General features: G+C 63.9%; 1 protein-coding gene across 4 annotated transcripts in view; it reads right to left on the reverse strand.

Annotated features, from left to right (window-relative positions):
- COL5A1 (collagen type V alpha 1 chain) overlaps positions 1-26,947 on the reverse strand; it is a gene marked incomplete at its 5' end in the record, with an annotated part of 148,548 nt that overhangs the window by 91,341 nt on the left and 30,260 nt on the right. For all 4 annotated transcript variants that reach the window (XM_080819385.1, XM_080819388.1, XM_080819387.1 and 1 more), the window contains 3 exons: positions 11,350-11,512; positions 12,970-13,183; positions 18,357-18,524. In XM_080819385.1, the coding sequence (XP_080675511.1) occupies positions 11,350-11,512; positions 12,970-13,183; positions 18,357-18,524 (545 nt within the window). The remainder of the gene's footprint in view (positions 1-11,349; positions 11,513-12,969; positions 13,184-18,356; positions 18,525-26,947) is intronic.

Below are 26,947 nucleotides of genomic sequence, written 5' to 3' on the forward strand. Positions count from 1 at the left end.
AGCATCGCTACCAACACCAGCATCGCTACCTACACCAGCATCGCTACCTACACCAGCATCGCTACCTACACCAGCATCGCTACCAACACCAGCATCGCTACCAACACCAGCATCGCTACCTACACCAGCATCGCTACCAACACCAGCATCGCTACCTACACCAGCATCGCTACCAACACCAGCATCGCTACCTACACCAGCATCGCTACCAACACCAGCATCGCTACCTACACCAGCATCGCTACCAACACCAGCATCGCTACCAACACCAGCATCGCTACCACCACCAGCATCGCTACCATCACCGGCTCCGTTCCCATTACCCCCTGCATTAGCTCCCCTGCCACCATGACCAGCAGGCCACCAGCGTGGACCCCAGACAAAGGCCCCCAGTGTCCCCTGCGGGAAAGGCTGACGAGCCCCTCCCTGGCTCGCGCGGCCAGCGTCTCCAGCAGCCGTGCCGTGAGACTCGCGGACACGAAGGCGAAGGGATCATGTTTCTGACCACAAGCCTCAAGCTTTAACGCTTCCCCGGGAGGCGGCCCCAGTGGCCGAGTGACCAGCCGCCCGGGTTCAGGGGAGGCCTGCTGGGGCGGCTGGCCTCAGAGCTGGGCCCCGCTGGAGGAGGAGGGTGCCACGGGTTCACATCCGTACCCGGCCTCTCCAGGGTCCTCCCTCGGCCACCGCGCCATCCCCCTGGAGGAGACGCTCCACCCCCGGGCACCAGCTCCCTCTCCACCTCGCCTTGCGCGTCCCAGGCTCAGACCCAGGTCTCAACTCAGCCTCCGCGGGACACGGTCCACACCCACGATCGCCTTGCCCTCGGTCCCGCACTCATTATCGCAGCCCCGCATCACACTTCGGTCACTAACGGGCTCCGCGCACGCCGACCCCTCCACCTTCTCCGTGGGAAACGCTGTCCCCCACGTCCCCCTGGTCTACACTGGCACAACTGGATGTTTGGAACCCAGGTGCAGAAACCCACGGTCATCCCACCAGATTTCATCTCCTTGGCTCCAGGGCGTGGTCCCAGCCTGGAAGACCTTTCTGAGCCTTATCAGTCAATCAAGAGAGTACCTGGGCATCGTCTGTGACCTTCGGGCTTGGCTGGAGTCATTTAACGTGGCCGCGGGGGATGGGGGGATGGGGGGGCATCAGGGGACAGTTTGGAGGCCAGGCTGCTCCGTGCGCCTCCGCCTGCAGCCCCCCACCTGCTCCGTGACCCACCCTCACTGCAGGCTGCCGTGCGAGGGGTCAGGCATCGTGACCAAGAGCCACGTGCTGTGACTCCAGCTAGAGTCCTGGGCTACACCCCAAAGCTGGGCTATCCCGGCTGCAAACACCCACGACTAGGCCTGGCAGAGAAGGCTGGGTTGGCGTGACTCACTCACGGGGATAATCTGTGCTCCCCAACTCCTAAGAAGCGGCTTCCAACACAGCCCCCCAGAAGCATGAGCTGTAGGCGAGTAAGGCCCAGCTCTGGAGAGGGCCGTGTGCGCCCAGAGGAAACGCAGTCCTCCAGGAATTGTAGACCCCGGGAGGGCCAAGAGTTCCCCCAGTGTCCCTGAGACTCGCCAGACCCTTCTCCAGGGCGTGATTGTGGGCACAGACCGTCGGACCGGCCGCGGCTGGACAGAGGCCACTGGGAGGGGCGTGGAAGTCCCAGCGTGGACCGGAGAGCAGTGGCTCCAGGCTGAGGTGAACAGCACCAGGGCGTGGGGCGGGGAGGAGAAGGGCCACTCTGAGGGGCACTCACAGGCCTCGGGGCCCAGGGGCCGGTTGGAAAGTCACCAACAAGGGCAAGTCAGCACGCGCGGTCTGTCGGGCTGGAGGGCAAGTCAAATAAAGGGAGGACGGAGTCTGACGTCAGAGGCCCAATGCCCCTCGCCCTCCACCTGAGAACTGGAATGTCCTTCTAATCCAGGACGTCAGACCCTCTGGCCCCGCACTTCCCTGCTGTACAACCCTGGGCAGGTGGCTTTGCCTCTCTGGGCTCCAGGTAGCCCGTGAGCACTGAGGAGCCAACAAAACCTGCCCGTCCCGGGCTGCTGCGCAGAATCTTTGGGCAATTGTGGGGAGGCCGCCGGCCGCTAGGGCTGGGAGGGGCGTTACCAGTATCTGCTTTTCTAAACAGAACAGGAGGAGGACGTTCGGGAGGCACAGCCACTGCCCGAACAAGCCTCCCAGCACGGCCCCGTGCCCGGCCCCCTGGACAGCGAGGCCACACCGTGCAGACCTCATGGGGCCTGTCCTTCCTGGCGCCGGGAGCTTCCGTACAGATCCGGGGTAGCCGGGTGGGAAAGTGAGTCTGTGCTCGCCCTTCCGCGTGCTCAGAGGAAGCCCTCCGACAGACGCTCGCAAAACCGTCAGAGGCCCCCCACGCCCCCAACACAGGGACACGTGCTTAGGAAAGGGGCACCCGGCAGATGCCCGCACAGACGCCCCAGTACAGGAGTCTCTTTGTCCCAAGGTGATGTCCCTCCCGCGAGGCCCAGAGACGCTGAGGGCCCACAGCCGGCCTGGGGAGCCCCTCTGCCGCCCACGCAGGCCCACGCGGCACACCCCTCGGGGGTCCCACGGCCCCGCCCGTGGGCCGGCACTCTGCAGGTGAGGGCTGGATGCCAGCCCTGGCCCCCACACCCGCCGGCTGGTCTCACAGATCTCCACGCCCCCCTCTGACTCTCACGTCTGCAGCACGGGGACGGGAATGATGGTACTAACCCTTGTCATCACAACCGCCATGGCACATGCCCCTCCCCTCCCCCAGCGTGGTCCTGAGAGTCTGACAATTTGCGGCCCTCGGACAGCTCGCGGGATGAGGAGGGACACCCAGGGCTCCCCCGACACTCACAAGCCCGGCAGCCCAGGCTAGCCCCAAGCCGTGCGAATGTAGGGGGAGGCCAGGGCAAGGCTGAAGCCTCCCCGGGCCCCCTGACAACGGGCAGCGGTAAAGAAAAAGCCCCCCCAACGCACGCAGTGGGGCCCCCTGTCCTCCGGTCGCCCACAGGGGCAGCTCCCCAGCCCGGGCACCGCTGCCGGCTCCCAGGGCTCTGCATCCAAAAGCACGGGCCACGGGTCCGGCCCCTCCAGGAAGGCCACCGACCCTCCCCCGTCCACGGGTGGGCCGTAGCCCGTCCCTGCCGCAGCCCCGCAGGTGACCTCGAGATGACATGCCCTCCCCGGAGCGCCGGCTCCAGTCCTCCCCAGGGACCCGCACATCAGCAGGTCATTCCACAAGGCCGGGCTCCCAGCCTTGAATCAGGGCTGCTTCCCTGGGCTGGGACAGGGTCCCGCTGCTCAGAGTGTCCACGGAGCGATCCCGAAGCCCTCCCAGGCCAGGGAGCAGGGGCTACCGGGCTCCGCACCCCATAGGCAGAAGCAGGGCCTGCCGGACTCTGTGGGGTCTCTCCGACCCCTCCCAGCTGCCACCCCCCACCCCTCACTCCCCATCCTGGGTAGAGACAGACGGTGGCCCCAGCGGCTTGGCTCAACAGGACCAGGGCGACGCGGGCCGGCTCCGGGGGCACATCCTCAGAGCTCAGGCCCCACCCCAAACACCCTGACCACTGAGGCACAGACAAAAGCCCCTGGGTGTGGGCATTAACATGAGACCCACTGTCCCCCTGCTCCGGCCAGCCTCTGCGATGCAGCCATCCCGCCCAACATCCAGCTGGTCACTGGCCCCCCGTCCGCGGGCCGCTGGCCACCTGCACCAGACACAAGTCCCAGCCCGGGCTTGCCCACTGCCCGGTCCTTCCTGGGCCTGAGCTGGAGACAAAACTATACCTCAAAAGCCCTGCACACCGTCCTCATCGGCCGGCAATCGCCCATCCAAGCCAGGAGGCAGGCGCGGGGCTGCCCGGGACCATCCCCTCCAGCTGGGAGGAGCTCACCGTCCTGCCGCCCCGGCCGGACTCAACAGCAGACGGGGGAAGTCTCGACTGGAAACCAGCCAAACGTTCATGCCCAGCGACGAGCGCTTCAGTAACCACACAGGCAGGCAGGAATCAACGGGTGAGCCCCCTTCCGAGCTGGTCTGGGAACAGGTTAAATAATAACTCCCCCCCCCCCCCACAGTCCTACTCCCAGACTCTGGGAACGGGACCTTCCTCTTTGTGGATATAAGGACGCTCAGGTTCTCGAAGGAGACCCCGCTGGATTTGCCCCAAATCCCGTGAGAAGCATCCTCAGGAGACAGACAAGGGACAGACAGACAAGAGGAGAGCTGTGCGCGGCTGGGAGCAGAGCCTGAAGCCAAGGAACCCTGGGGCCACCAGGAGCCGGGAGAGGCAGGAAGGACCCCCACCCAAGGTCCTCGGGAAGGAGCACAGCCCTGCTGACCCCTTCAGGTCACGCTTCTGGCCTTCAAAACTGGGGGACAATCCTTTTTTATCCTTCTGAGACACCAGACTACAGAGACTCGTGGGGACTGCCCCATCCCTGCCCTTCCTGGGAATTAGGGAAGGCCCCTGGGAAGGGCGCAGAGCCGAAGACCGGGGAGGGAGGCTCTGACCTTGCTCACTCCTGTCCCACTGCCTCCCTTGGGATCCGCCGGAGAACTGCCCCGGTGGGTGCGGGGCTGGGCCCCACATGGCCACACAAGGCAGGGAGGTGCCCTGGGGACAGCGTGGGCGGCCACTGAGCAGGGGCAGGGTCCTGCGGGCCGAGGGGTGGAGCCAACGGACCAGGCTCTTCAGGGACACTCTGCCCACCATGGGCCCCACCCAGGACATGCCATCTGAGGTCAGAGCACCTACCTCAGGGTCAGAGCACCTGCTCTCCCATGGCCCATGACTTAGTCCTGGGGGTTTCCACGTCCCCATCTAAAGTCAGGGGACACGGGCTGCAGCAGGGACAGGGTGCCACGTGGACAGGGCCCCCTCCTCGGCTGCTGCGCAAACCCGGGGGGCCCTGGGACCCAGGGCCTGTACGTGGGCCCACGCCAGCCCAGGGAGGGCAGGGAGGTGGGCACCGTGCTCAGAATGGCCTGTGCTGTTGGGCAGCTCGGGCTCTGTGCACAGAACGCAGGAGGACCGTGCGCGGCACGGGCCGGACCACAGCACCCGTCTTGCAGTGGGGCAAGGAAGGGCCCTAGGAGGTTTCTAGACACGGTCCTCGCCAGGTCCCGCGGCGGAGGCTGGCTCCTCCTGTTCCCAGCATGGGTCTAAGTAGCCACATCAACAGAAGAAACACCCCTGGGCTGGGAGCGGGGTTGGGGGCAGGGCACACGGGCCTCTGAACCCCATCAACCGTGGGGACGCGGGGGCATGGGGGCCTCTGAACCCCGTCAACCGTGGGGACGTGGGGGGCGCGGGGGCTTTACGGGCAGGGCCCCAGAGCCTCAAGCCACAGCCGGTTCCCCCAGCATCTGAACACGAGCTCAGGTTTGGCCCCGGCCCCACAAATGCACCACCTTCCGAGGACGGGAGAAGCACCCTCAGAGCACACCCGCAGTTCTTCTCCACGGAGAAATCTGGGTCAGCGTGACACCCCCATGGGATGCTGATGGAAACAGACCAACAGAAGTGCTGCCTCCCAGCCCCAGAGGGAACAGATCCTCCAGCAGACGGTCCCCAGTGCCACAGGGCCCCGGGGGGAGAGTCCCGCAGCTCCCCGGTCCTGGCCCGCATGCTCCGCTGGCCCTGGGTCCCCTGGTGCGTCCCCACGGCGGGTGACGGGATGGTCCCTGGAGGGGTCTGGGAGCGCAGAGGCCACCACCTGTGCGGTGAAAGCGGGACGTGGACCCAGGCCTCCGACACCAAGCCCACGGCTCTCTCGCCTTCGAGACGCTGATGCCCGCAACCGTGCGCGTGGTCGGAGGGGGCTCTATGCTCCCCAGAGGGTCCCCGGCCGCCTCGTGGATGGTCCAGAAAGCCCAGCCCAGCAGAGGCCCGCTCCGGCCCCAGGCAAGCTGCGTTCCAGGAAAGAACAGGTCAGTGGAAAAGCCAGGCCTCCGGAAAACGGGGATCAGGGATGAGGTAAACCCCTTGTCTTTCCAAACGCAAGGCGGGTGGACAGCCGGGAGGACCGCCACTCGGGGGTGCTGCCGTCTTCTCCCGCCGGCACCGGGCGCCCGTGTACGGTCCGTTCGTCTCGTTGCCCCTCGAGGCACCCGAGAGCTTAGACGTGGGTCTGGCGCCCAGCCCAGAGCTCCCTGGCTCCCCGTCCCCTGGGGTGGGCCTCCCTCTGTTCCTGACTCACCAGAGAGGAGGGTCCTCCCGCCACAGAGGCCCTCCCCAACCCCGGCCAAGCCCCACCCTCCAGACCCCTCCATCTGGAACACCCGCCGGCTCCAGGCTCCAGGCCCCGCCGAGGAGCAAAGGGTGGGGAGAGGTGCCGGTGCCCCCGTTCAGCCGGTGTTTCCGGGCCCTGCCGGGGGCAGTGCTCGGCAGGCCGGGCACGGAAGTCCAGCTCTGGCTGCCAGTGAGCCTGCAAATAGCCTGTGCTGGCTCCTTCTGGAAGGTTCTGGTGCTTCACTGACCCCACAGGTCAGGGCACTCTGATGTCCTGGGGGCCCGTGTGCGGCCCAGGGAACAAGCAGCCCCTGGCATCACTGGGACCACCGGGATTGGCTCCAGCTGGGGAGGGTTGTGACCCAGTTTCTGAGGTCCCGGTGCCGTGGGTCAAGGGGACAGAAGCAGCACGGGCTGCTGGGAGTGTGGTGCCTGCCGAGCAACGTGACACCAGAGCAGACCGTCAGGCTCTCGGCAGCAACAGTCTGGGGACCTACCCGGCCCCCCCACGGTTTTCCGGGCTCTTCTGCCTCTCTGGTGCCGGCGTCCCGGCAGTGGCGAGGGGTGATGGCAGGGCAGAGCACTTGGCGGGCACCGTCACGGGCCCTGCTGGCCAGCACTGCCCTGGCTGGCCTCCCCCCCAGCTCTACCACGGAAGGAAAACAACCACTTCTCAACTCCCGCCAGACACATTCGCTTTCCCTGGCACTCTTGCCTGTGTTTCCAAAAACACAAAGCTCGTTCCTAAGCCCTGGAGGAAAACAAGCCTTCCTCCTGCGTGGGGGAGCCCGCAGGACCCGTCCTCTTCTGAAGAATGGCTCCGACCTCCCTCACGGTGGGCCCTCGGCCCCCACGGCCCCCACGCCTCCCGGGACCCTGGGACACAGGCACGCCCCGGGGGAAGCCACAGGACACGAGACACACAGCTCCCAGTGATACCGTGGTGAGCGGCGGCCCAGAGCAACCCCGCAAAACGCACTCTCCGCCTCGGAACCCGCGGGCAGGATCCACAGGGGAAGGAGCAACGCAGTGGCCGCCAGCCAGCCTGAGCCCCTCCAGCCCACACCAGCCCAGCACTAGGGACGGCCTGGCCAGGGGGCCCTGCCTGGGGCGGGGCGCGAGCACAACAGCTCCCAGCGCGAGCGCTGGGGGACTGGGATGGCCATGTGCAGGCACAGGCCAGGGCAGGTCCCAGGAGGGCTAACCTCAGCTCAGGGGTGCATGCCCTTGGCCAGCCCTTCCCGGCCAGCCCCCTGCCTGCCCACCCGGAGGCCCTGGTCTCGAAGGCAGGCGTCCTGGCACTGAACGTGCAAGGTGAGTCTGGAGAAGTGGAGAGGAGGGACAGCTTGTGAGCCCAAGCCGCCACCCAGACACACGCCCATCAGTGATGTCCCTGCAGGTGAACGTGGACAAAGGGCCAGAGAGCCTCAGAACGGCCTCAGCTCTGACTGCCAAGGGTCTGGGGAAGTGTGCTTCTCTGGGGCCCGCGGAGGGGGGGTGCATTTTACCCACATTCCATCCACAGTGTTGCCCCCTCCGCCCATGTTCCAGATGAAGTCACTGGGCTTGGAGAGATTTGGCGATGGGCTGTCGGTTATCGGCTGGAAGGAAGTGGATGAGGCCCGAGGCCCGTGGGACCTTTGCCTGCACCTTCCTCCTGGGGCGGCTTCAGAAGGGACCTGACGGTCCCATCCCCTGTCCAGCAGGACAGACCCGTCAGAGGCTCGCACCGGGGCTGGGAGACTGGGGGCTGCCAACCTGCACAGCCAGGCCGAGGGTCTGCCCCTGGGAGGAAGGGTTCCCTGGAGCTCCGAGCCCCTATGCCAGGCTCATGCCCTGGACGGCACTTTACTTGGGATAAAGGGGCCTCTGTGGGGCCCTGTGCACCCCAGGAAAATCCCCAGTGCCCCAATAAGCTCCCTAGAGTTCAGTAAAGCCCTGTCTGGACACAGCGGTCAGCACGGGGCTCAGTGTGTGTGCCCGTGGGGACGGGCGCCCCCACCAAAGTCACCCCCAATCCTTCAGCTCACCAGGCCCTTGCAGAGCTATGGGACAAAGTGGCTTTTGATGAGGGGAAGACATCCTTCCGGGGGAAGAACGCAGCTGCTGCAGAAATCGTTTTCAACGGTGCCGCCCCCCTTCCCTGTCGTGAAGTATGGGGAGAAGCCAAGTGCCCAACAGGGGGAGGCCGTATTTGAAATCTGGCAGAAAGTACAAGACTTAAGTCTCTTCTGTTTCAAAAGAAACCAAGACTCTTCCTCCCTCGCCGTGAGAGCCAGGCCGGCTGGGCATCGAGGGCCGCCGCGCCCAGCTCAGTGGCTGCTCTGTGACGAGAAAGGCCAGACGGAACGCTCTGGGGACCACTGGGCCACTGGTCTTCGCTGCAAAAGTCAGGTCACATTTTCCAACGTGAGCAAGTCCGGCCGCCAGGAAAGTCCGCGTCTGGGAAAACATTGCCTGCAGAACACGAACACCTCGCCGGCCACGAAGCCTCCCATCCCTGGCAGCCGCTCAGGCCAGCTGTTTCGAGCACATTCCCAACCTGCCGTTTCGATCCAAGGCTGGCCCGGCCCCAGCTGCACCGGGAGGCCCGCACGGCCTCACACACGCACCCCCGGCTCAACACGGCCGCCGGCCCACGCTGCAGACGAGGACCTCAGGTCTTGGACAGGCTAGGCGGCCCAGCCAGGTTCCCCCCACGGGATTTGGGCCCTGAGCTCTCCCGGGGCTCCCCCACAGCAGTGTAGGTCTAGCATCCGGTGCTCCCAAGAAAGCAGCCCCTTCTGGCTCGGCCAGTGCATTGAGGTAAAGCAGTATTTGTTTAGGATCCTAATGTTTTTTAAAGATAAAGCTTGTTCTGGCCTCTTTACGATGACAAGCACCTGGGAGCACATAGGAGGGAAGAGAAAGGATGCGGCTTTTGCCCGGTGCAGAGAAACTACCGCACAGTGAGCAAATTTAAACCCGCAAAGCTACGGCCCAGCCTCGGCAAAACTTCCCGCCTCCGGGGGCAGAACTTCAACCCACAGGAAGATGGGCAGTGTCCGCGGTGACCCTGGGTCCCCATCACGAGCAGGCAGCCACGCCCGGGGCTTCGTAGCTGAGCCCAGGTGACCCCCCGCGAGGTGGCATGGCCGCTCCCGACGTCAGACAAGTGAGAGGCCCAGAGCTCAGCAGCATCCCCTGCTTTCCTGGATCCTGCCGCCAGCGAGGGATCTGAACCAGCGACCGCTCGATCCCAGTCTGTGTGACCCCGGTGCCTCCGACCCCAGCTCCCCGGGAGAGCCCCGCAGCACCCCCGCCTGGCTGCCGGCCCCTGCAATCCCTGCCAGCCACTTACCCGGGTCTCCGGGCCAGTCAGGTCAGAAGTGGGCCCAGGGGGTGCGTCTCCAGAAATGGCAAAACTTGGCAGCACCAGAGGGCTCCCGCTGCCCTGGCACACGCCAGGGGCCACCATTCCCAGCAGGGCCCACAGACCCACCGTCACAGGCTTGGCTCCCCTCCCTTCTCTGAACAGCCCTTCCAACCCGTGCCTGCAGAGACGTGGCTGTTCTGGGCCCCGCTCGTCCGTCATCCCACCCGCCTCGACATGGAACTCAAATCAAAACCAAGCCACTAACCTTCCTCGAGCGCCTACCCTGAGGGCCGCCATGGGCCACGGCCCCAGGAAGTACCATGTTCATGGTCCCACTGCACAGACGGGGAAGCTGAGGCTACGACATGCAGGCAACTTGCCTGAGCCCCCGATCCAGCACACGATAGTGGGGGCCTGCACCGGGCCAGCCGCCCCCCTGGGAGGTTTTGTCTTCCCGCCACACGCCCTGTTTTGACTTTGCAGAAAGATGAGACGTTGGGAAAGTCACCCTCCCCCTGCTCGGCAGCAGACCTCCCCCACCGGCCAGCGCTAGCATCTGCAGAGACGCGACTCCCTTGAGAACAGAGATGGGAGTACCAAGGCCCATTCTCTCCCTCCAGGGCCCCCGCTGAGCACCGGGATCGGGTCAGCACCTGACCAGCCGGGGGGGGCCTCCCCAGTCCGCCGAGCAGATGGAGAGGCCCGGAGACCCCACCTCAGGTGTGAGCACAAGGCCGGAGGGCACGGAGCGTCCCTCTCAAACACGGCCGGGTATACATGCGCGGTCGCAGGAATGTCGAGAGGAAAGGCTGCCCCGAGGACGGAAGCCCAGAGCTGGGAGAGCCCTCGGCCCTCCATGGTGGTTTCCAAACCCGCTTTAGCCACGGAGCCTTGGGGGCAGCCAACTCTCCTTTCACAAATCCCGAATATGTACAAGAAAGAAGTCCAACCGAAGGGCCTGGCTGTCACCTCGCCCCAGCCGGAGGGGCCACCGGTCAGCTGAAGTGCCTTCTAGAACGCAGATCCCAGGGCCCTGCCACAGGGTTGGGGCCCCAGCTCCTCGGGAGGCAAAGCCTAAGCATCTGGACATGGGAGAGTCCTCAGGGAACACCAGTGCGCTCCCCCAGGGCTTCTAGAAACTGTTGGCCCCGGCAGAGGTGACCTGCTTCTGCAGGACAGGGCTCTCTAACACTGTCTTATAGTGAACTCCAGTCTTCAAAGGAGGGAAATGCAGGACTCTGCTCGGCCCCCATCCCCGTCCCTGAGGCGTTTCCCTGGGAAGCCTGGCTCCAGGCGGCAGGGGGGCACTGCCAAGGGACAGCACCTCTGAAGGATGGCGGCTCATGCCTTCCTGCAGCACCTGCGCCTGGCCCGGCTCTGGCCTCCGGTCCCCCCTGACGCAGCTGCCCCCTTCCCAGGTCAACCCTCAGATACCAGATGGCAGGAGTGCACGTCTATCCACAAACCCCAGGCCATGCTCACCAAAGCCCGTGCCCTTCCCAAGCTCATCCCCAGGCCCCTTGGGCAAGGGTGGACACAGCTGTCCCCACATAGCTTCTCCATTCCCACAGGCCACAAAGAGCTCTCAGGATTATAGCAGAGGCCGCAGCCAACAGAAACCACGGCCACGTCAGAATGCCAGCTGTCCCCAAGCCTGTCTCCTGACAGGCTGCCAGCAGCAGCCACGGCGGCCATAGGCAGGAGTGACCCCTTGCCGGCTCTGGTCCCAGGTGGCTGTGGGACAGCCTCCCCTCCTCTTACCTCAAAGACTTCCTCATCCAGGATCCGGGTCCCAAACACAATGATGCCATTGACATCTATCATGGGATGGTCACTGCGGGCCAAGTGTTTGGTGGTCTTCTTTTTACAATCCAAGATCAAGGTGACATTTTTCTTGTGGATGCTGAGAGCAATTCTGTGCCACCTGCAAAGAAACAGCCCGGGTGGGTGATGGGGGCTTGGGTCACGGGTCGCCAACCCAGAGGACACCACAACAGTTGCGGTGGGGCTGGGCAGCTCTGAGCCCAGCCTCTGCCATCAGCCAGGTTTACCAAGGGCCGGCAGATGCCATGGTCCAGCCTCATGTAAACCTGAACCCCACAGCAAACTGCTGGGGGGGCTGCTAGGGAAGACGGGATTTGCCGGGAAGTAGTGGGACGGGGGGGATCGCTATGAAGCTGTCAGTGAGAAATACGGGAACCACACCCTAAGGGGCTTCTAAGATCAGGCACACAGGGTGTTAGCCACGGAGGAGCTGACTTTCACACTACCAGGGTTTCGGCATGCCCCAGATAGAGAATTCCAGAAAGACTGGTTTTTGTTTTTGTTTTTTTTTTAAGATTTTATTTATTTATTTGACGGAGAGAGAGATCACAAGCAGGCAGAGAGGCAGGCAGAGAGAGAGGGGGAAGCAGGCTCCCCGCTGAGCAGAGAGCCCGATGCGGGGCTCGATCCCAGCACCCTGGTCTCATGACCTGAGCCGAAGGCAGAGGCTTAACCCACCCAGGCGCCCCTGGTCCTTTTTTTTTTTTTTTTAATCATTCACATCCACATCTAATATGGCTGCATCCTGAAGGATATCGTACATCGTTTACAGAAGACACGGCACACATATACACAACGGAACACTACTCCGCCATCAGAAAGGACGAACTCTACCATTTGCAATGATGTGGCTGGAGCTAGAGGGTGTTACGCTGAGCAAAAGAAGTCAGAGAAAGACAGACACCATATGACTTCACTCACGTGTAGAATTTAACAAAACAGGAGCCTAGCAGGAGGGAGGGAAAAATAAAATGAGACGAGATCAGAGAGGGAGACAAACCATAAGAGACTCTTAATCATAGAAAACAAACTGAGGGTTGCTGGAGGGACAGGGCGGGAGGAGGGGGTGGCCAGGGGATGGACGTTAAGGACGACACATCATGTAACGAGTGCTGGGTGTCCTTCGCAACTGACGAACCACTGAACTCTAGCTCTGAAACTCATCATACACTGTAGGCTAATTAATTGAATTTAAATAAAAAAATAAACATTTTTAAAAAAAGGATGTCGTACATCCTTTCCGGAAGGAGTTGGGCATAACCATACCATCTTCAATGTCCCTTCGAGACTGGGAGGCCAGCACTTGAGATATTCTAGTGCATTTGAAGGAGAAGGAGAGACCCAGGGAGATGTAAAGACCCCCCGCGAAGACGCAGACGACAACCCGAGACCCCCTCCTCTCTCTGCCCAGTGCCCGCCCGTGTGTACGGCGGCAGCTTCCTGCTTTTTTACCGAGTGCATCCTGCCGCAGCTCCCGTGCCGGCCAGCGGGCTTTAGGCGGCCTGCGCAGACCCCCCAGCAGGAGTAGGACTGGGTTGCTGAGTGGTGCTCACTTACTTGCCATCCGACAGGTTGATGCCCCTGAAGAGGGGGTAATCCTCTGGCCCTGGTTTTCCCGTGTGGTCCTCATAGAGGAAGACCGGAGAGCGGCCCATCTCCAGGCCGATCTGCTGGATGCCCTGCTCATTGTAGATGGAGACCAGGAAGGCCTGGCTGCCTTTCTTGGCTTTCACAGTGGTTAGAATGGAGAAATCCTCAGGAAATGAAGATGCTGTAACAGAAGACAGAGATCAAAGGGCAGTCAGGAACCCCTAACTACACCCAGTCACAGCTCTACAGCAAACCGGCTTGGGGACCTGGCAACTTTTGATGCATACGGTGGTGCATGGCCATCTGCTGCCCACCTGTCCCTGGATCGAACTGTTCCTGCAGCCCTTCCCTATCACCACATGACCAAGCCTACCTTCTTGGAGGCTCAGTTCAAATGCAAACCTCATTGGTCCTTCCATCAGTGAGCCTTCAATGTATCTCCTCGGTTCCTATACCTCAATATATCTGTGTATAAATCCTGACTAGAACCTCCTAGAATGTCAGCTCCCTCTGGGCAGGGGCTGTTTCCGATGCGTCTTCATACCCTCCATAGTGCCTAAGGCTATACCTAGCAGACTGTGTCTCCTTGAGTGCCCTCGGGATAGGGGTAGGGACAGGGGCGGGGGGTGGAAGGGAGGCCAGGGGCAGGGACCACATCTCCTGGCTGATACACAAAACAGAAGATAAGTAGAAAGAAATGCGAAGACTTGAACCCAAATTTTAAAAAGGAAGAAAAACAACGAACCCCGTATGTTAATGGCAGGGAACGTTCTTTACGATTCAGGACAGAAACGCCACGAGGTCATCAACGGCCGGCCCCACGCCAGCCCACCGAGGGCAGCTCCACACGCCCCAGATCTCCCCACAGACACGCGCCCTTCCCTGGGCCACGGCAGGAAATCTCGGCGCCTCCTCCCCATCGATGCTGCTGGTGGAGGAGCAGCTCTGCCACGGGCCCGGGGCACGGAGCGAGCGTGGCTGGTCCCCGGAGCCACCAGGAAACACTCCACTGAACCGGCCAGAAGGCGTCGGCACGGGCACCCTCGCGGAAGAGGGGCTCTGACCTGGCTCATGGGCCTGGATAAGGAGCGACCCTGTTGTCAGGCCCAGTGTGACAGGTTGGAGCCGCTGGCCCCAGGCCTGTGGGGCTGCCGAGCTCGGGTCAGAGCCGCTCACTGCGGAGACGCTATCCGCGAGCGCCCTCTGCTGACGACGCCCGTGCGGCCGGGCAGGGGGCCTCTGCTTCTGCTCAAGGGAGCACAGAGTGGCAGGGACAAGTGTCGGGGACAAGGGGACCTTCAGGGCACCAGGCCCGGGGTGGGGAGGGGTACGGCCAACGCTGCTTCCGTCAGGGAAACTGACGGGCCCCCGAAGTCCCGCTCAAAGACACGCGTGAAGTCCCGGGCAGACACAGAAGGCGGCTGAGAGGTCCGCCCACGGGCCCACACCCCCAGCTAAGGTGCCGTGGGGAGACGGAGGCCAAGGCCCCCAGCCCCAGGGGTCAGGCTAGGGTCTCCCTCCCCAAAGGGGACGTCTCAGGCCCCTTCCCCAGTGCGAGGTGACGCTGGGCAGCATGGCCATCCGTCCCAGGACAGGCCGAGTCAGGCCCCCCTTCCAGGCAGACAGGAAGCCTTTGGGAAGAGGTGTGCTGAGGTCACCAGGGTCACAGAGCCCTCGGCTCCATGCTGTCCCTCCACACATGGGACGTGAGGGGAGTCAGAGGCACCGCCTCAGCCTTACCCCCCGGGGGAGCAGCATCCACTGGGCAGGCCAGGAGAAGCCCCCACTTCAAGGCCAGCGGCAGGACCTCGGGGCTCTGTAGGGTTCCTGGGGGTGGACAGGCACCAAGAGGCCTGGGGGGGCACGTGACCCAAGCTCGGAGCCACTGTCCACGTCCAGAGCGGCACAGGTATGGTCCCTCGCTCGCATCTCAAGGGTCACCTGCCCCACCCCCAGCCCAAGACGACTCCATGCCATATACGGCCGTCATCCCGTCTGAATACAGAGAAGATCGGGGAGCAAAAGCACAGCCCGGGGACGGCCACGGCCCTGCCCCAGCTCGTGAGGACACTGTGTGCCAGTGTTTACACCCCCGTGCGAGCAGATCTCGGCTCAGAGAGCCTGAGAGGATAACTCAAGCCCGACATGAATCTCCCTGCTGGTGAATCCAACGGCTTTATTGTCACCGGAGATGGTCTATTCCAGGCGTGGTGCGGGCGGGACGCGGACACGCTCCATGACCCGTGCTGTCTGGGCCATCGGGGGACAGCGTCTGGGTCCCACCCTTCCCACTAGATTTCTCAGAGTCACAGGGGAGAGGCCCAATTGCTTCCTGAGGTCATTTCCTTTTCCCTCCGCTGAGGCCCAAGGGCACTGGGGCCATTTGGGTATACAGTAGGAACTTAATAAAGGCATCACTATTAAACTGAATCCTACTAAGCGAACAGCTCCCGGACAAGACGTTCTGCTGGGTGGGAGCTGATCTGGAGCCCTAGGCCCACCTGGAGGGAAGGTCTGGGGCAAAGGCCAAAGGCGGTGGGGGCCACTGTCACATCCCAGCCCTGTTTCAGATCCTGAACATGAAGGGAGGCTCAGTGGCCCGAGGTTACCAGACAGAGAACCACTGGAGAGAGGACCCCAATCCCAGGCACGAGAATGGAGGAGGGGCTGGGGACCATGGGGTCCCAGAAGTCGGGGCAGCCCAGTGGGACGCATGGCCTCCTGTATTCGCAGAGAATCCGCCATGGCTTCTTCTAGGGTCTTGGGACTGTCTTCTACTGATGTCCCCTCGCAGGCAGACAGTGGTGAGTCCCCGAGACCCCCAGGAAAACAGGGTCACCCTCCCCGGCCCCCCAAAGTGCCCCAGTTCTGGGCTCTGCCTTGTCCTACAGGCTGTCAGGGCCACCCAGGGCCAAATGTCGGGAAAGGCCCTGCCTACAGTCGCACTGTGGGGTCCCACTGACCGCAGCACCTGGACCACTGGGTGTAAGCGAGACGAGGAAGGCCCCTCGGGATCAGGGAGGACACACGTCTCCATCCGGTGAGCAGGTGCAGACATCACCGAACTGGAAGGAGGGCGGCCCCCGGCTGGCCCTTCACTATGCCACCCTGACTCCCTGCCCCAGGGAGCCCGGGACCGCAGTGGTTCGTACAGAGCCGCCCAACAGGTGAACGGGCACGGTGGGCGCCACGGGCTCACCCGCGACAGGCACAGGCTGGGGGAAGAACACGTCCCCACAAAGCTCGGCCTTGGCCATAGAGCACTGCTCCGTGAGCCCGTGAAGGGGCCCTGTGTCCTCGGAGCAGCTGGGCAACTCCGGGGTCTTCTCATCACGGCCACGAGTCACCCGGACATGGACGTCCTTTGCTCTAAGAGTCGTTCAAACACATTCACACTCAACTCAGGCCGCCTGACCACCGGCTCGGCCCGCAGACACAGGCGTCCAAAATGCAGCCACACTGCCCCCTGACCCAGGAGACTTGCCTCCCGGGGAAAAGGTCGGCCAGTGTCCAAGAGAGAAGGGACAGAAGCCACGTGTCCCCTCATACCCGAGGCCACAGGCACACGACACTGGCCTGGAAGAACGTCCCCTGGCCGTGTTCATGGACTCCACACTTTGGGATTTGGAGAAGGGACTCCCCCCTGAAATTCCTACTCAAATCAGCCCAAGGCCGCCTCCAGCTTTATTTGGCCTTGATGAGATGCTGCCTCGGCCCGGACCTGTTCCACTCCCCACGCTGATCGTGACCAGAAGACCCTGTCAGAGCACTTACACTCTGTCTCATCAAGTCACTAATTCGAGAGCTTAGGGAAAATGCAGGCTGAGAGACTGTGCCTGTCTTAACAGGTGAGGGACGCACACCCATCTCCCGTCTCCCCCCATCCCCAGGATCCATGCAGTGTCCGGAGGGCGGGACACACTCTCAGCCTGAGCGGGGCCTCGGGGATCAGGCTGATGGCAGATCCGTCCCAGGCAGGACGCCTGGCTTCCCCGGCCTGGCAGGGGGACGGCGTCGTGCACGCCCCACACAGCCGCCAGGGCCTGGGGCAGTCACCCCCTGGAGCCCTTCCCCGGTGCCCCTCCGTCTCCCTAGAATGGGGGAATGCGGGGACAAGGGAGATGCGGGGCGGAGATGAGAGCAAGCACCCGGTGGGTGATTCTAGAAGACAGGCTCAGCCCCGAAGCGGAGGTAGAGCTCTGGGGACATGTGGAACAGCGGCCTGATAGCAGGGGGCCCGACGGTGACCCCGTCTGAAGCCCAGGGCAGCCAGGCATGCAGAGGTGGGCTCCCGGGAGGTTCTGGAGGGGACTCGGTGCCCCAACTGACCTCGTCTACCCGAAGTGACCTTCGTGAAAAGGGCCGACCCAGCCTCTCTTGGGGGCAGACTCTTGAGGGCCCCGTGGGTTAAAGGCGGGCTGAGGGCCAGGGGCATCAGACGCAAGCACAGAGCCCCGGAAAGAGCGTGGCCTTCGGGACCCCGTGGGGGACGCGGGAGCACAGAGACACCACGACATGTCCACGGGCTGCCCAACGTTGGGGTCACAGCCAGGTCACCAAAAAGTGAAGCAGAGTCCTCCCCTAATGACAGTGTATTACAGCCCACGGAGCGGCCGCCTGCCGGGGGGGGGCATACCTGCCTGGCCCCCCCTTTCTGACCGGAATCAGAACGAGCTCATTTAAGGCGGGGGCGGGGGGCTCGGTGACGGATCATGGGCTGTTGACCCACGTCCAGATAAGCCCCAAGGGTTTAGCTGACCCTGGGGGCGTGTCGTGGGGGGGGGTGGTTATCCCACAGCGTCCACAGCCCGGCCACAGGAACAGCCGGGACGGCCCACGTCAGCAGCCAACATCAGCCCCGCCGGGACACGGAATTCAAGGCAGCGATCCGGCGCCCGCAGCGGCTTCTCCGAGGAAGCCCGCACCCTCGCGGCGGTCCTGACGCTCCATCCCCGGCTCTTCGCGCCGCTGCCCCCGTTGACCTTCCGCACCGGCGCGCGTCCCTTCCCACGGCCCTGGGCCTCTCTCACCCTCGCCACGTCACGGGAGGACCAGCGGTCACCCTTTCGCACGGGGCGTCGTGGCAGCCTGTCTACGGCGGGAGAGACGCCTGCTTGGGAGGGCACGGGGAGGCCGCCCGGCTGTTTCACGGGAAGGGGACCGCAGCGGCCCCGGAGAAGGGCTTCCCGAAAAGCCAAGTGTGCTTCTCCCGCCACACGGGCACCTGCCCTGCGCCCCGGCTGGAGGTGGGCGGGTGCGGCCATACCTGTCCCCGCACACGCCCGTCCCCACCCCAGCCCCGCACCCGGAACACAGGCTCCGTCCCTCCTCCGGAACACACACGCGCCTCTTACCAGGGTACAGCTGCTTGGTGGGTGCACTGAGCTGGGCGTCCTTCGAGACTCTGTAAGCGACATCTGGACCTTTGGAAGATCTCCGCGTGGCGCAGAAGCCTGTTGTCTTGGTTATGCCGTCAGGCAGGTTGTGAAAGTCGAGGACCTTTAGGAGATCTGCCGGCTGAGCTGAAGGGCAAAGGGAAGACCGGGTTAGCCGCGGCTGGGGGTGGGGAAGCCTTCGGGGGGGTGGGGGGGCGGAGCAGCAGGCAGAACAGGCCGCAGGCCCAGCAGCGCACAGGGCTGAGGGCAATGGGAACCAGCTCCAACCAACTGAGAAACTGGGGGGGGGGGGCTCGGGGGTGCAGGGTGGGCCGCTCTGAGAGAGCACACGTCCGCATCCCCGGAACACCGCTCCCGGGCCAGCTCCCGCTGCCGCCACGCACCAGGAGCGAACCACCACTCGCCCACCACGCCCCTGCAGCCTCCCCTCCCCAAGTGTGCGGACTGGGCTCCTCCGCCCTGTCATCCTCCATGGGCAGGTGCCGGAGGGACCCAGACACCCTTTCCCACCCCATCGTGGGGAAGCCATCCGGACGCAAGCCGCCGGGCTGGACGGACACCCCTGCTGACGGGGGCGGCCGCGGAGGAAGGACGGTCTTCCGGAACCAGGCACCGGCAGCTCGCGCGTCCTGCCCTGCGGCCTGGGGGTCAGCACGTCCAGCTGACCAGGACGAGAACCACAGAGACCGCTGGCACATTTTAGCCACCATAGTCACCCGATTAAAATGTGATTCTCCCATCACCGTTTACAGCGAGAGCCAACTTCCATTTCCCCCAGAAGACCTATGCCTAGGCCAAACAGTGCGGAACCAAGGCCAAGGGAGGAGAGGATCCGTGCATCCCTTCCAGAAAGTTCTGGATCCTCCATCGGGGGCTCCTCAGAGAAGGGCTGCAGAGCCCAAGGGCGTTCCCACCGGAGCCAGGGCTCCTCCAGCAAGAGCCGGCCCCCCTGTGCCCATGGCTCCCTCCTTCACCTCAGGAAGAGCCGGGACCTCTAAGCTCTGAGGACCACAGCCGGGATCTACACACCTGCCCCAAACAGGAGATCTCACGGGGAGCGCCCAGCTCCCATTACTACAAACAAGAGGCCGAGGAGTCCCCGCCGAGGAAATAAACTCTAACTTGGAGTGGGACTGTTAGGCTGCGCGAGCAGCAGGTGCGGCCCTGGGTTTTAGGGAGCCCAGGGGCCAGCACACACCTGCCTGCAGGGTGGGGGTGGGGGTGGGGACTGGCTCCGGCCCTGCCACTGGGCCCCTGAGCCCCACCAGGCCAATCAGGGGACAGCACCTCCCGGTCCCAAGAGAATGCAAAGGGCTGGACTAAACTCCCTGCTGGGTCTTTTCCCTCGGCAGGAGGAGTCCTCCCTGCTCTGGGGCCCCATCCACGGATGGTGAATTAGGAGCTGCAGGCCGCGCTCTCCTGGGAGAGAGAGACAGACTCCCGCCCCGCGGCTTCAGCCCCTGGATCAAGCCATGCCTGAAGGGGGTCCATCTACATTAGCCAGTAAGTTTGTCCTTACATTTAGGGTGACTCGGGTTAGTAGAATCAGCCCCCACTGCTGGTGTGACCGCAAGGCTGACGCAGAGTCCCCAGATGGGTGACCACGTACATGCCCGAGACTCACTCAAGAGCAAAGCCCACTTTTCTAACCGTGGGGGAGGATTTGGAGGGGAGAAAAGAACCCCTCCCCCAGCAGCGGTTTCCCCTTCTCCGGTCCTAGGAGTCCCGTAGCCGGCAGTTGTGCCTGGAGCTCAGGGTAACCGGGGTGGGGTGGGCGGGTCGAGACCCAAAGCCTGTGCCCACTCGGTGCACAGCAGCCAGACCCCAACAGAGGCCCCTCGCCCACGAGGGCAGGCCTGAAGCTGCGCCAGGCCATGGCATCCAGGGCTAATGTAGATGGACCCTCTTCAGGCATGGCTTGATCCAGTAGACGGTGACCTGGCAGGTGCAGACGGCCCCCTTTGGGTCCCCCTCCCCACACGGTGATGCACTAGGATGGGAGAACGGCTGCCTGGGCCGGGCCCTGAGAACACTGTGCTCCCCAGACCCCAGAATTCTGCCCCCAGCAATGTCATTTCCACCACCCAGCTCCACTGCAGACCTGTCACTGTAACCAAGGACACATGGGGGTGGGTGGGGACCCTTAAGGAAGGGACAGCATGGGGACCCAGGACACTCCCGGTCCAGACTGACCTCCACTCATGCACAGCGTCATGGCCTCTTGTGGCCTCTGTGATTTTCTGGGTTGGCTCTCAGCTCCTACCCGGGGCCTGGCCAGCACGCGGTGGAGTCAGCCGCTCCACGCGCAGTGGGGGTACCTCCGAAGCCCTCGGCACCAGGCCCCCACACACCGGCTCCCTGCAGCCCTGGCCGAAGCCCGTCACCTGACATCAGGCACAGGTGCCAGCAGAGGCCAGGCCTGGGCTCAGGCCGTGGGAAGAGACAGGCCGTGCCAGCTGCAGGCTCAGCGGCCGCAGTGACACGGCCCCAAGCTCTGGCTCATCTCTGAGATTCCGTTCCAAGGCAGGCGGTGGCCAGGGGAGGGATCAAAGATCCCGGCTGGGGTTCCTCGGGCTCGCATCCCACTAGCTGGTGATGCTCTTCCCAGATGGGCAGCCTGCAAACCTGTTTTCTCGCTTGCTGACCGGAGAGCTGTTTTCCAGAAGCCTCCGGGACATGTTTATGGCTCTCTGCTAAACAAGCTGAAAGGCCACCAGACCGTTCAGGCCTAATGCCACCCCTCCCGCCGGCCAGGGGCTCCTGGTGCCAGAGCTAAAAAAATACTTCAAAGTTGTATAAAAGGTGTGGGAAGGGCCTGGGAGGCCTCTGGAAGGACAGGACTTTCGTGGACTTTCCTTCCCATTGACACAGGAGCCTCCCCTTGGAAGGGCAGTTTCGTAGGAAACCTGAGCCCTTGCTGCCCCTATCAGGATGAGAACAGCCTGGGGAGCAACGCCGGCTCTGGGGACAGGTGTGCCTGGGTTTGAGCCCCGCGTGACCCCACCCGGGAGGAGGTCTTGAGGTCATCCCCTCGCTGAGGCCAGAGACACGGGCTCCAGCAGCAAAGGCTGCCCTGGGCACATTCCCTGGACAAGCAGCAAGCCGTCCCTGCTCCTTCCTCCAGGACGGCCGGGCGGGCATCACCTCTGCGTGTCCCCGCCGCCCAGTGGGGACAGAGTGGGGAACTGAAGCCCCCGCCCAGGGCCCACTTAGGTGCTTGAGGCCACAGTGTGCAATGCAGGCCCACGACCGGTGAGACCTCGCCCTGCTCACCACCCCCCGGGGCCACCACGTGCTGGGATCCATGGACTGACCTACTGGTGAGCCGGTACAGACGAGAACGGCCCGGGGCAGGACGCACAGGCCCCAGAGACACATTTTACCACTGATGGGAACATGGCCAGGGGCCACGCGTCCACCAACCCTGCTAGGAAAACCTCTGCTGCCCCAGAAGTGCACTCCACGATCCCCCACCAGCCAGCTGCCCGGTGCCTCTCCGGGCCCGGAACGGCAGGCCTCCATGCTGCCGGGGGCCACTGCCCCCATTTCACGGCTGCAGGACGTGAGGCACCGAGGTAGCCCCCGGCAGTAACTCCAGGGCCTTTGTGGCCGACCGCCAGCGGGTCACAGGGTCACCAAGCCAGCGAGGCTGGAGGGGGCGGAGGGGGCGGCACAGAGCCCCGCCTTCCCCCCAGGGCTGCTAGGCGGGAGCCGGCCTTGGGCTCCAAGTCCTCACCTGCTTATTTTCTCATTTTTTGTTTTTGCTTTTCTTTAAATAAGCCCCGTGTGTTTTCGAACCCTCGCTGCGGGCAAACGGCAGGATGCCTTCCTGTGGCCTCCAGGGCTCAGGGTGCAGGCCATGGGTTATCAGAACCTGTTCTCCGGGCCTGCAACCGTAACGTGCCTTCGGATGCCACCAGGCCACTCGTGACCGGAGCCCCAGTGGGAGGGGACTTATCCTCCATCCCCGAGTCCTGGGGCCCCTAAGCCCGAGCTCACCACTCCTCTGCCATCAGGGTGTCCTCATCAGGGCCGTCCCGTCCACCTGCCAGATCTCCAGGACCCCGGGTCCCTTCTCAGGTCCCAGGCTTCCACCAGAGCCCAGGCCCGGGCGGGATGAGTGGGGGCATCCCGGCACCTCCCTCTCATCAGATGACCCTCCACACTCTCCCCCACAGTGACGGACTCTATCAGCCCCCGGGCTTGGAGATCCCTGGGGATAGCTGCGGGTCTGGGCTGGTCACTCTTCATCCCATGGTCCCCTGCACAGCCTCCGTCTGCACCCCTGCCCTCCCTGGGACAGGAAAGCCGTGGCCCTCCCATGACACAGGCTCAGAAGACTCTAGACCCCCAGTTCCCGGCAGGGCTACCGGGAGGCAAGAGGTACGCAGGCGGCCTCCCCGGCACCTAGCAGGAACGATGTTGGCCCCACGCTGCGGGGACTCAGTCCCTGTGCTGGAACCCCCAGGCCTCCACGACCCCAGAACTCCACGGCTCACCCTGCAAAGGCCACAGCCCAGCGTTGCCAGCAGCGAGCCCTCCCGGCAGAGACTGGGGCCAAACTCTGCCGGGTGTCTGCGGGGACCTGGGTGACCTCGTGGGATGAGCCCAGAGGCGGTGGGAGGGGAGGAGAGGGTTCTGCACACTGCAGTCAACGTCGTTCACATCAAAAGAAAATGTAGGAGTTCCCTCAAGGACCAGCTTCAAAATCCTCAGAACCGTCTCAGTTTAGAGCTAGAAGGAACCAGAGACACCACAGGACTAGGGCCCTTTATCGGGAAACGGGCAGGTATGGAGAAGGGGAACGACCATCCCAAAATCGCAGAGCTGGCTGGCACACAGTGGGGATAACAACACGGCCACCCCCGGCCTCTGACCCCCACCGGCCCTGACACACGACAGGCGACACGCGGAACCAACGACGGGGTCCTTGAAGCACAGCATGTTCGCCTCCGACCTGCGTGCGGTGACCTCACTGCGGCCGCAGCTGCGTCCTTCCATGAGGGGAGCTGCCACCCTGGTGTCATGTCCCTCTGCTCTCCCAGCCGTGGACCTCAGGAGGACCGTGCCGTCCTGGTGCCCGGCAGATGCTCATGACACCTGCCCCCGAGCGCTGCCCTCCGGGTCGGTGGGGAACCACGCGGCCGCCCTCGGAAACGCACCTGCCCTTGCTCTGTCCCCGCGAGTTCCCTCCTCCGCTTCCAGAAAGGACACCAGCGAGGGGGACGGGCGGAGGCCCCCCTGGCCTGGTGCCGAGGCCCTCCCGCCAGCCCTCCGTGGCCCCATCAAGGAGGCCGGCCCCCCGGGTTGAAAAAACAAACACGACTTTGGAGGCCGTGACTGAAATTCCTCTTCAGTGACCAAACTACGGGAACAAAGCGGAAGGGCAGGGGGTGCTCAATGTGCTGAGGGCCTGGACAGGCCGCCTCGAGTCCTTCCTCTCCCCCACCCCGTGACTGTCACCTCAGGGCAGGTCAGGCTCACTGCCACGCTGGGAACACGGGTCCCTGAACACCCTTCAGTGGCTCCCATCACCGAGCACTCACTCCTCTGCCAACATCAACACCAGGGCCCAGGCCTGCCCGAAAGGCCCAGCTCTCACTGGCTGCCGCCCCACCAAGGCCAGGGCATTACACAGACCACTCCACCGTGGTCCCTGAGAACGGAGTCCTGGGCTTGTGCAGTGCACAGCATGACCACCCTGCTCAAGCCTCCAGGGCTCCACCCCCCACATGGCCTCAGCACCCCTGGACTCCACTCAGGCACTTTTGTGGCTCGAGGGAGCTAGATGTGAGCCTGGCTCTGCCCACCCTGCCCTGTGGGCCATGGAAGGCCCCATGCAGGAAGGGACACCAGGGCCTGCCTGGCCGGGAGCCCACAGCTGGCAGGGGCTTGCTGTCCCCACTCCTCCAGCCGGAACTCCACCGGCCTTCCCTACAGCATCCCTGAACACCTGTCAGTCTCCGTCTCCCACGGGGGCGAGCCCGGCACGGGGCCCGCAGTGCTCCGCATCCCCACGCCCGTCACTCACTTCTGGCCTGTTTTTCGGTTTCTAAGGGAAAGCTCAGGGCCTGCTGACGGCCTCCTGGGGGAGGTTTTGTGTGGAAGGAGGCAGCTTTCTTGTGTGACTGTTGTACAAGTCACTCGTGCAGCATCCACCTTCTGGATTAGACCGACGGCCAGGACGGGTCCCCCTGAGCCCGCCTTCCCTCTGAGGACGCTGGGATTAGGGCTCTGCAGACCTGACTCTGGCGCCGGCTCCTCCAGCCAGCAGCCCCCCGGCCCTGGGGAAAGTGGGTTCCAACCCTGAGCCTCCCTGTCACCATCCGTGAAGGGGAAGGAACACGGCGAGGGACGCAGCCAGGGCGAGGGACGCAGCCGGCCCTGGGATGGGAGCGGGCGTGGCCCTGGGGCAGCCTGGCCTCGGCGTGGGCCACGTCAGCCCGAGATGGGACGACTGGACAGCGCCGAGCCCTCCCTCTGCCCCCACAACCAGCCCCAGAGGGTGCGAGGAGGAGGGCAAGGACGCTGGGGTGCGGGACGTGCTCCCTGGGAGTGCTCCTTCTGTAAACCGATACGAGAGCCCAGAGACGGCGGGAGGCGGGAGGGCTGACCCCGTCCCACTCCTCACCGCCTCTTCACCGCAGCGTGCTGAGGGTGAGGGCCATCGAGGCGAGGGGAGGGACGAATGAAAAGCTGATCAGAACTGAAAGCCTCAAGTTCTCCCGGACAGCTAGGAGCAGAGGGGACCTCGCCCCCGGCACAGAGCCGGTCAGCAGGTCAGGGCCAAGTGCAGGACGCCCCCAGCACGGCCTTGCTCAGTCGGTGCGCACGAACCCGAGTTCTCACCCCTAAGCAGGGTGTCCTCGGCCCATACGCCCCACCCACCCCGCTTTTGGGAAATGCTGGCCACCCCATCCCCGCTCTAGCCTACTGGGGCCCAGAAGCCCCTCAGACCACAGCTCAGCCTTGGGAAAAGCCCCAGGGGCCGTGAGCTTCTTCACAGGGACCTGACCGGCCTTTTCCTCCCAGCAAATGTCCGTGGCATTCCGTCCCCGCTGCACTTGTCACCCTGGAGAGGTGTGAGTCCTGTCGGATCACTCAAGCTGTCATCGCAGGCCATCCAGCTGCCCAGCATGGGCCAGGAAATGGGGAATCGGTGAGGGGATGACGGCAGCCAGGATGCACACAGGCCCCGAAAGGCGACAGGAGAGCAGCAGGTGGAGAGGGAGGGTCAGCCTCGCTGAGCTGGTAACAGCTCATACTCCTTCCCCGAAGGGCCTCCCGACAGGTGACAGACACACCGCGGCTGCAAGCGAGAGCAGTGAATCTGGTCGAAGAGGGACAGGACGGCAGCAAGGGCCAGAGGACCCACCATGCACCTGCATGGCCTGGGGAGGGGTCAGCTGAGGCCCTGAGCACCCACTGTGTGCCTACGCCACCCTATTTAAGAGCACACTATTCCTACAGAGGGCCCCCGTGGGGGAGGTAATTCTCCTGGTCTGCACCATCAGAGGTGGGGCGGGTCTGAAACTCACTCCCAAGGCTGGGACCCCCACCTTCCACCTCTTGCCGGGGCTGACCTGACGGCCTAGACCCCTGGCATCTCCATGCCACCCCATCCCATGGCCGAAGGCTGGCCAGGTGCCACCCGGGGCTCAAACACATGTGTGTGCCACCGCCTAGGCCGAGGGCACCTGCGCACAGGTCAGCCTGGGGACCCCCCCAGACGAGAAGAGAAGCCTCAGCCCACACACATGCCCTGGGGAGATGTCCCGCTGCCCACCAGGCCTCCCGTGAGTGACAGCTGGCATGGCCGAGCACGTGGGAGGGAGTCCTGCAGGAGGAGTGGACAGGAAGGCGGCCGTCCTAGGGGAACAGAGGAAGCCCCTCGGGCTTGTCCGGGGCCACACGAGGCGGTAAGCCACCCACCCAGCAGGGCAGCCCGGGGACGTCCCGTCGGGGCACAACTGAGCCTCACGGAATAGGCTTGGCTCCCGCTGTGCCAAAGACCGCGGGTGCTCCAGACCCAGACTAAGACCCCAGCACCCTGAGGAGCGGGAGCCTGTGTCACGACCGGGGGACGGGAGGTCTCTTCCTGCCAGCCTGGCACGGAGGGCACGTGTCCAGCTTCTCGCAGCACCTCCGCAGCACCTTCTTCTCTCCTCGGTCATCCCTGCTTTCTGTCCGGCTTCATGGAAACAAAGGAGCGTATCTGCGTCTCCCTGCATCCTTCCACAAGGGGCTACGGACCGAACGGGGCACAGACGGGAGTCCTGCGGCCAGCTGCAAGGATGGCCCAGGCCAGGGGAGGTGGCCGGGGCTGCGTGTGCACGGGTGCTGCCCGCGGGAGCCGGTCCAGCAGCGGAGCCCGCAGGCGTGACGGGAAACCGGATGATTAGTCTTAGTTTCCTCAGAGGTAATTCGTCTCCTTGTTCTGGAGGAAAGGGGTGGGGATGGCACCGGGCGCCAGATTCCACCGGGCTGGAGCTGGCTGTGTTCGCAGGGACAGGCTCAACCCACCTGCTTCCATGAGGCCCAGAGGCTGG

Source organism: Martes martes (assembly GCF_963455335.1).
Source record: "Martes martes genome assembly, chromosome: 12".
NCBI classification, from domain to species: Eukaryota; Metazoa; Chordata; class Mammalia; order Carnivora; family Mustelidae; genus Martes; species Martes martes.